The sequence below is a fragment of the Vitis vinifera genome, chromosome 7 (assembly GCF_030704535.1).
Source record: "Vitis vinifera cultivar Pinot Noir 40024 chromosome 7, ASM3070453v1".
Lineage (NCBI taxonomy): Eukaryota > Viridiplantae > Streptophyta > Magnoliopsida > Vitales > Vitaceae > Vitis > Vitis vinifera.
The window spans coordinates 30,771,158-30,780,960 of NC_081811.1; the positions used below are offsets into that span (position 1 = coordinate 30,771,158).

Below are 9,803 nucleotides of genomic sequence, written 5' to 3' on the forward strand. Positions count from 1 at the left end.
TTTCCACTAAAATTCATTGCCATTTTCTTCGGCATATGCTTTTCACAACTTCCATGATTTTGAAACGTTTTAAATAAGCAAGACTTTAATTTTGTAATTCCAATTAATGGAATTTACGAAATTAATTCATGCTAAAATAGATTGGGCTTTGGTGGGGGCCCCACATAGGTGATTTTATAATTGATTGATTGATTGATTGATTTAATCGCCATTCATATCTGATTTATTATGTTCCTTGACATGCGTATAAGTATATGTACATGTTCATTTGTTCACTGATCCTGCTTTCATGATAGCGCATTTGTCACTGGAGGTCCAGGTACGCACTCATTCTCATTTTGATTATTCTCTATGCATGCTCTTATTTTCATATGTGCAAGTTTGATTTGAGTATCCGCTGATTTCCTCATTGATTGCCACGTCAGCTTCAGTCTATTAGTAGAGACCCGACTTTAGGGACTTAGAGGGGTGCTACGGTCCATACCGTACCTTTCCGATAAGTAACCTGACCCCCGAACCCGATCCGGTTTTTCGTAGATCACCTTTTCCAAATAAGGAGTCACATTTAGGGTTTTTCTTTCTTATTTTGTTTACCCTTTTAAAAATAAAACAAAAATAAGTGGCGACTCCAAGTCATTTTTCTTAATCAATAAAAACCAATTTTTGAAATAAAAATCGAGCTCGCCATCGAGTGGGAAACGCATCGAGCAATCGAAATGCGGGGTCCACAGAGTGATTTTAATAAAAATATTTTTATTTGGTAATAGTTCTCAAGTATGTTTATATAGAAAGCAACCCAAAGTTTTAAGATGGGAAATATTAAGTTGTGTTTGGTTTGAAAAATATTTCTTTCCTTGAAATGTATTGGATTAAGACAAGTGAAAATTATTTTTAAAAAATGAAATTTATAAAAATTTTATTTGATTTTAAGGAGTTTCATATAATCTTTTATTTGATTTTTTGTGTTTTTTGTTTTCAACTTTTTAGAATTTTTTAAGATTTTTTTTAATAAAATTTTGAAAATAACAAATTGGTGTTTTCATTTTTATTTTTATTTTCATTTTTTAAGCTCAATTTTTTTTTATAAAAAAAAATGAAAAAAAATATCATTCAAACATGTTTTAGGCCTTAATTTCAGTTTTGGCATTAAGGTTGTGTTTAGTTCTCATAAATTTTGAGGGAAAATGTGAGGGAAAGAAAATATAAGAAAAATGAAAAAATAAAAAGTGAAAGAAAATTAAAAAAAAAGTTTAAAATCAATAAATTATTTTTATATGTTTCTTCATATTCATTTTATTTATTTTTCATAATTATATAAAGATTAAATAATTTAAAAATATATACAAAATTTATAAATTTTAATTATATTTGATTTATTTTTCATGATAAAATCAAACATGAAAAAACTATTTTCTTTTAATATGTTTTTTTTAGTACTTTCCAAAAATCAAATATAACTTAAAAGGGTTTCGGGTTTCTTGAGAACAAAAATTTATTTTCAACAAAGAATTAAACAAGAAAGAAAAAAGAAAAAGAGTACAAATATGAAAATATTGTACATAACTTTGAAAAGATTTTTTTTTTCCTGTGTCCATGTTTTCCTTTTTCCTTATATCCATTTTATGGAGAAAAAAATTTGTACTTCCAATGATTTTTTTTTTTTTAATGACTTTCTACAAAAGTTATTTATGTACTTTTGTTTCAAAATTACTAGACAAGTATTCCATTGTGGCCACAATCATAGACAATTGGTCTTCCTCTTTTACCAAATACTTACCATAAAAAGACGTGACTCTATGGATGGTCAAGCCACCATTGTCAATTGAGCTTCAAAAGCTTGCTCCTTTTAATAATCCTTTGCTATGTAATTTGACATAAATTCCACATTTATTTAATTTTTTTTTTTCTGTTTTGTTCTTTTTTTATTTGTGAGATATAATTGAGAAAGTAATAAAAAATAAAGCTTATGGTTACCTTCTGAAATATCAAAGAATTTCAATTTGTTGTTTTATTGATTGATTTTCTCATCTCAAGTTATGAATGAAACAACAAATATGAGAACCATTTTTTCTTATAGTCTTGACCTTCATTTTCATAAAGAAAAAAATGAAAAACTTCTAGAAATGAATTTATTATTATTATTTAATAATGATAGTTTTTGAGTAACTTTCAAACTCTCAAAACATACTCTTCTTATTTTTCTCATTTATTGGGTCGAATTGGGTTAACCCACTTGGGCACCTAAACCCAACTTCAACAGAAAGGATATAAATCAAGTAAATTAATTCAATTTTAAATCATTTTTAATAAATTAATTGGTTAAAGAGGATAAAATAATCTTCAAATTTGTAAATCTAAATTTTCCCATATTTTTACTTAAAAAGTAACTCATTTTTAACTCATATATGAGTATGGATAGTAGTAATTCATATTTGTAGACCATGTTCTTATCATATCAAAGACTCGATATTGACCAAATAATTTAATTCAAACAGAATATGAATAATAATTGAGTTAAAACCAAATATTAAAATACACCTAATTATTAAATCGATAACACGTCGTGTGATAATGAGATCATATTTGATAATAGGATCCAACTAGGTTTTATATCAATTTATATTATCAACCTCTCAACTTAACATGTTTATTACTCAATTTGTCTATTTATTCAAAATCAAATTTTAAATGAGTTGAATCTTGATTAGCTAGGCTAAAATTATAATTAGGTTAATTAGTATAATTATTAAGTAGGTCAATTTTGATCAAATTCATATTATGACAACAAATATTTATTAAATTGGTCATACATGTCAATACGAATTTGACCCAACCACAATTAAATTCAATCCAATCCCGTTAAAAATGTGCTAGATTTAAGTTGTATTGACGAGTGACATCAAACTTTGTGATTTCTACTTGGGAGCACCCTAAATGATGTTGGAAAGTAAATCTTGAACAGTAAGCCAATCACATGATGTCATTTTCTCGTAACGGTGTAATTCCATCATTCCCTTCTTAGATATTTATACATATATTAAAAAAATGAATCGGCAGTTTTTTGTGGTAAACTGTGTTTGGTTGCTTAGAAAGATGAAAGGAAAATAAAATTCTTCTACTCATATCTCAAATTTATTGAAATTGTTTCATCAAACTTGCCACATTTTGGAAATTCTCAAAGAAAAGTATTGGGCCTTTGCCAATCATTACTACTTGGCCGGCCCAGCCTAAAATTCCTAGGCCCAGGTGCGTTGCAAGCCTGCTAATTAGACTATGGGTCTGGGCCTATACGAAATTCTCACTTATCTCAAGCTCCATCAAAGATTGGGTTGATTCAGGTTGGGTTACGTCAATTCAATCCTATTTATGACAACCCTTTTGTGGCTTGAAATAGGTTGGCCCGGCTATTCCATGGGCTTGGGAACTTGGCCCAAGCCCACTCTTATATGGATTATACAAATCACTAGCTCAAGTGGATTTATGTAGAGAGAATAGACAGCAAGTTCTTTGAATCATGGAAAAACTTTCACAAATGATTCCCATGAAATTTTCCAAAGCGAAACCCATCTTTGAAGAATAATTTTGATTCACAATACAAACTTTTGGTTGAGTTTCCTTGTTGGGATGTATTTTAGATATTCTATATATATTAGTCTATCCTAATTTTTCCATTATATAAGAGATTATTAGGGAGGTCGATTTTGAGAATACGAAAACATAGAAAGGATAATTAGTAACTTATATATATTTTTTTTTATCATGGTAAAATTGTATAACATGTAACTCTTACATTGACAATGAACCACTATATATTCTATATTGTGTCTACAAAGACAATTTTAATGCATTTATATGAATTTTTCTTGAAGGATACAACTTTGCATAATTATATTGAAGCATTCATTTCTTCTCCTTTTCTCGATGACTTTTGGTACCAAGATAGCATGACCCAACATAGAGCTAAAATCATATCTTAAGGTTTCTTTGAGATTATGTTTGATACATGAAAATGAATATTTTATTTATATTCCTATATTTCATTGAATATAGATGAATTTGGCGATTTCAATTTTTGTATTTGGATGCACTTAGCAATGTAATGTTGAAATAATTATTTGTTTTCATTTCAATGTTAGATAATAATGAGAATGTGAATGAAAAAAGAAATAAATTGACAATAATATTTGCATACGAAATTTAAATTCATTTTTTATTTTAATTAAAAGAAAAGCATCTTTAAGAGGTTTTTTGGCTAAATAATGAAAGTCCCTTTGGTTGTGTGATTTAAAAATAATTTTTTGTTTGAAACAATTTTTAAAACCAAAGTGAAATGGGAAATTGATTTTAGAGAACAAGTAAAAGTTGTTTCTATCAGGTTTTAAGACAAAGAGAAAAAATAATTAGAGAAATAAGAAAAAAAAATAAAAACCACAAAGAGCAAATAAAAATTGAATATGATATTTTTCTTTCTTTTGTTCTCTTTCATCCATCCAAATCAAGCAATACTTACTACAAAAAATTTATTAATTTTTAAAACTCAAAATTAGAAAGTCATGGAATTCAAAAACCAATCAAATTAACAATAGAAAGTTACATACTTAAATTCATTTTGAATGACTTCATTAGGTTTTACTTTACATATAATCATAATTTTTAATTTTTTTTACTAGGTAAACTATAAATTAAGTAAAACTTATTGTGTTGAGTTTGCTAAAAAGTCTAGTAATTTTTAAAAATAATTTAAAACTCAAATAGCAACCAATAAAGACCATAAATTTATAGATAAAATTTGATTCAAAATGATTCTATTTTTTTTATATATATAAAAACATATATATATTTTTGTTTATTTACTAGAAAAATGAATTTTAAATCAAATCAAACTTTGTATTGAATTTATTAACAAGTCTAATAATTTTTAAGAATAATTTAAAATTCAATATATATAATAACTATAAAAATAATACACCAAAACTAATACATTACAAGTCATGTTCATATATACACAATTATATTTTTTTGTATTTTTTTATTAGGTAACTATATTCTAAGAGTATAATTAATGCTTTAAATCCTTTAATAGATCTAAAAATTTAAAACAATTAAGCTTTATTTACTTTAAAATTCATTGAAAATAAAATAATATTAGAAGTTATTAATTTTAAATGTTTATTATTATTTATTTTTGATAAAATAAATCACTTATGCAATTTATGAGGATATTGATATCCATATTTTTTTATAATAAAAAATATAATTTATGGTTTTATTATAATATTACTATTCACATTTTATTAAAAATTATTTATTTATTAATGTATTTGTAATTAAAAAATTATTTTATTTTTAATATAACTTGAATTAAATTTAGTTTATATTATATAAATTGAATTTACAATTTCTTTTTTACAAAATCAAAATAAAAATATTTAAAAAAACAAATTTTCCAAACAAGTTTTGATTTCTTTCTTTAAAATATATTTTAAATTATTTTTAAAAAGTGTAATTAAAAACTTAAAATACATGTTCATTTGAAATGAATTTAAATTCTATTTATAAGTGTGATTTCCTTTTCATTAGAATAAGTCATCATTTTATTTCCATCGGGACTTAAATTATTCAAATATAAAAATATCTAAATATAAATATTAATGAGAAAATGAATGAAATGTTGATTGTCACTTATAATTCTTAATTACCAATTATTTAAATAATAAATACAAAAATACAACACTTTTCAACATTTCTTTTATTTTTATACTAAACTCGTCTTTTGAATTTGGCTTTTCAAAAAGTGATATCATTTTTTGTATTGAATTCGCCTCTGAAAAAATATGAGTTCTATTTCTAGCTTAAAATATTTTTTTATATTGTATTCATTTTTTTCGTTTTTTCTTTACATGGAAAAGATGTTCATTTTTGTATTTAACTTGTCTTTGAAAAGAAAAGTTGTACTCGAAATTAAAAAGTATCGTAAATTTAGAATTAATTTTTATGCTGGGGTATATAAAAAATACATTATTGTTGCAGAAAACCCTAGCTAGAAGCATGGGGGCAATAAGTGCAATTGTCTTTTTGCTATTGAAATTATGTGAGGGGAATCAGAGGCTGAATCAAAGGGCCCACCAAAGGACTACGACCACTGCATGCCTGCAATTCCACGTGAAGCCCTTCTCATCGTGATTCGTATCCAAAGCTTGTCCGTAAGATGAGATAATTCAGACAAGAGGCGTGGGAGGTAAATTGCTTGTCCCTTCGATCATTCATAACTCTTGGAATTCAACTCCTCCCAAATCTCGGAATTCTTATGTTATGTTTGGTTTTCGATAAATACTCAGAATTGGAAAATAAATAAATAAAAATTATTAAAAATTTCATATATTTTAAAATTATTTATATAAAAGAGTTTATAAGTTAGAAAAGTTAGAAGTGATATATAAAAATAATTTATTGATTTTATTTTTTTTATTTTTTTATTTTATTTTCCTTATATTTTCTATCATTTTTTTTTTAAATTATAGTCTTAGGTTTTGAAAATTCTTCTTGAATTTTTTTTTCTCAAATAGAAAATAATTTTTTAAACAAATTGCTTTTAAGGTTTCTTTTGAAAATAGGTTATTGTTTTTTTTAAACAAATTTAAGGTTTTTTTTTAATTATTTTTTATAGTGTTATGAGTAATGATGGAAAATATAAAAAATACTTTGAAAAATTTTGCATACCATTTTTTTATGTTTGAGTTCCTAAATATAATTTTTTTTTAAAATAAATTAAAAGTACTATTTTATATATTACTTCAAAAAAATTTCACAGATTTAACTCTTTTATAAAAAGTTAAATATAATTAAGATTATTAATTAAATGATTTAAAATAATAATTTTAATTATATTTAACTTTTTTTGGTATTTTTCATAACGAAACAAAAAATGAAAAAATTATTTTTTTAAAAATTTTTTTTTCTTTCATTATTGCTTTCCAAGAACCAAATATGACTTTTAAAGTTAATAAATTATTTTTATACCATACTTTAACTCTTTTAACTTATATAACACTTCTATATAAAAATTAAATAATTTTAAAAAATATAAATTTATTTTACTAATTTTAATTTCTTTTTTTTTTATAGCAAAATCAAATATAAAAAAAATTATTTTTCTTTTTGTTTTCTTTAGTACTACTGTTCAAAAACCAAACATAACCTAAAAGAATATACTAAATAAGAAAACAAAATGCTATAATACTACTTCAAAATGTGGATTAAGTAACAATTAAATAAGATCAAAGAGATTTAACTACAAAGCCATGCTACCGCTTAAGATATACAAAGCAATTTTGGTAATGAGTGAAAGACAGACCAAGAAGAACACAAAATGAGCAAAATCATGTGAAGAGATTCTCACTTTAAACGAAGCTCTGTCCTTTCAGCGACACTGCATGCACAGCAGCTTTGTACATTATGCACACACCTCGCTTCGCTGTCCTTCCTCTTCTCACCATATATTTCTACCTCACGCTTCATCTCTTCTCCACCTCTCTCTCTTCTCTCTTCTCTATAGCTCAGTTTTTCTTTCTTCTCTTTCTTCAACCCATAAGCGCAAGCCACAGGGCTCTCTATCCATGGAGAGGAAATCTCTTGGCTTCTTCTTCTTCCTCCTCCTCATCCTCTTGGCTTCTCGTAAGTGTCTCTCACACTCTGCTTACCTGCAAGGATGGAGCTAGGGTCTGTTCATGGGACCTATAATTTGTTTCACTATTTTTTATTTTTAAAAAATAAAGTAAAAGTTAGTAGAAAATCTCGTATGGGTAGAAGGAAAAAAAGAAAAATTAAAAAATCCGAAAAGTTTAAGAAATTTTAGAGAGATGATTTGGAAGCTAGAGTTTCATGCATTTAAATGATAGGCGACATGCATTTTTCTCTTTATTTATATACTATCTCTTAGAGTTTGGTGACCCGAATTTTATTTAGTCACACCTAAAAAGCTTGTGATGCGACATATGTAGTGAAGTTATAATTATAGAACCATCGATCTCGTTGGAGGTGTGGGGGCTTTGCCCTCGTAATTCGGACCATTGTTAATATATGTACATGTAATGATATATAGTTTTAGGGTTACGATGATTATGTTTCCGCTATAGCTGTTTACAATTCTCCTCTCTTGTATTAATATTTTGATATAGGGAAGTCTATGATTTTTTTTCATCTAGGATTTTTCATATAAATCTATGTTTTTTTATTCTTTAGTTTATTTTATTGCATATTCTCATTATTGTGTAACAAGTTAGTAAATATAAAAATATGAGAAAATAAGAAAAAAAAAAAAAAAGAAAGAAAGAAAAGAAAATGGGATAATCAGCCTCAAGAGTAGTTTAAAAGATTGAATTTTTAGAACAAAATTTTAAAAATGAAAAAAAATCTAATAATATGTTTAAAAATATTTGTGTCATATCATCATGAATATTCAAAACCCGAAAATCCAAAAAAAGAAAAAAACTAATAATATTTGGTTGGATGCAGAAGAGATGGTGGTGCCAAGTGAGGCAAGAGTCTGTGAGTCACAAAGCCATAAGTTCGAGGGTGCATGCATGGGAGACCACAACTGTGCTCTGGTCTGCAGGAATGAAGGCTTCTCCGGCGGCAAGTGCAAAGGCTTGCGCCGCCGATGCTTCTGCACCAAGCTCTGTTAAAATCCCACCTTTCTTCTGCTGTTTGTAGCTAAGAGTTCAAGCAATAAACAAAGAACTGAGCCCATAGGCTTGCTGGTTGCCTCGGTTCTTGGTTGAGTGGGTTTTATTTCAGGGTTTACTGTTTGGCTTTTGTGAGTACATCTCATGAATAAAGAGTCTGTCCATGTCCACCCTCTTGGGAGGGCAAGTAGGGTTTAATACCCGAGCCATGTACAAGTTTGAACTTAATTTCTTTTGGTATTTTAGTTCTATTTTGCTTTATTTTGATTATTTTTGGATAAGACATAATACATAAATGTTTTTATTTAATAAAGAAAAAACACAACATGGATAAGGAGAAGAAAGAATGAAGATGAAAAACTCATTGGCAAACTAGATTTTGAAACTCAAAAGTGTGTACAATTTGGACTATCATAGGAAATATAAGAAGAAATTGTTATGCTCATAAAAAGGAAAAAATCAGTCAAAGAAAACTCCTTTAAACCTAGAAAATCTCGGAAAACCTTTCCAAAGTAAAACAAAACTATATAATTTATGGAAAGAATTAAATGAAAGAAAAAAAACCCATAGGAATTGACAAAAATGATTTTGACATTGAAAAAAATTAGAAGAACCAATAAATCTTGTAGATACACCTATAACATATGACAATATTTATAAAACACCAAGCAAAGATTCTATAGTTAATCTTATTTAGAGTTGTAAATACTTTTATGGGTTAATTTCACTTATTTCTCTTAAGGTTTAATGTAAATACACTAAGCAACTATTATTTTTAAATATCTTTGATTAGTACCCTTATATACACATCTTGTCTATGGAATACATCAAATCAATAGTATAGATTTATGCCGGGGATTTTAGGTTAGGGGACCTTAATGTATTTACATCAAATTGTAGGGAGTATGAGTGAAATAAACCCGCTCTTTTTTTAACTAGATTGTAACTTTGTCATAATCACTATTTCAAATAATTTATTTAAATCAAATTTCATAATGGTTTTATAATGATGTAGAGTTTTAGAGTCCGTTTGGCACTATTTCAAGTGAAAATATTTTTTTTTCTACAATACTTATGTGAAAAACGCTTTTATGAAAATCTAGAAAAGTGATTCTAACA

At 26.3% G+C, this 9,803-nt stretch overlaps 1 protein-coding gene across 2 annotated transcripts; it reads left to right on the forward strand.

Moving 5' to 3' along the window:
* The first annotated feature begins 7,500 nt into the window (after positions 1–7,500).
* On the forward strand, positions 7,501–8,945 carry LOC100252765 (defensin-like protein 1). Of its 2 annotated transcripts, none has more exons than XM_010654727.3 (2): positions 7,501–7,674; positions 8,518–8,945. In XM_010654727.3, the coding sequence occupies exons 1-2, from the start codon at positions 7,617–7,619 to the stop codon at positions 8,682–8,684; spliced, it is 225 nt and encodes a 74-aa protein (XP_010653029.1). In that variant the 5' UTR covers positions 7,501–7,616; the 3' UTR covers positions 8,685–8,945. The 2 variants fall into 2 exon arrangements, with proteins under 2 accessions (XP_010653029.1, XP_002272913.2); XM_002272877.5 differs by having other exon boundaries at positions 7,509–7,674; positions 8,515–8,945.
* Positions 8,946–9,803: the final 858 nt, after the last annotated feature.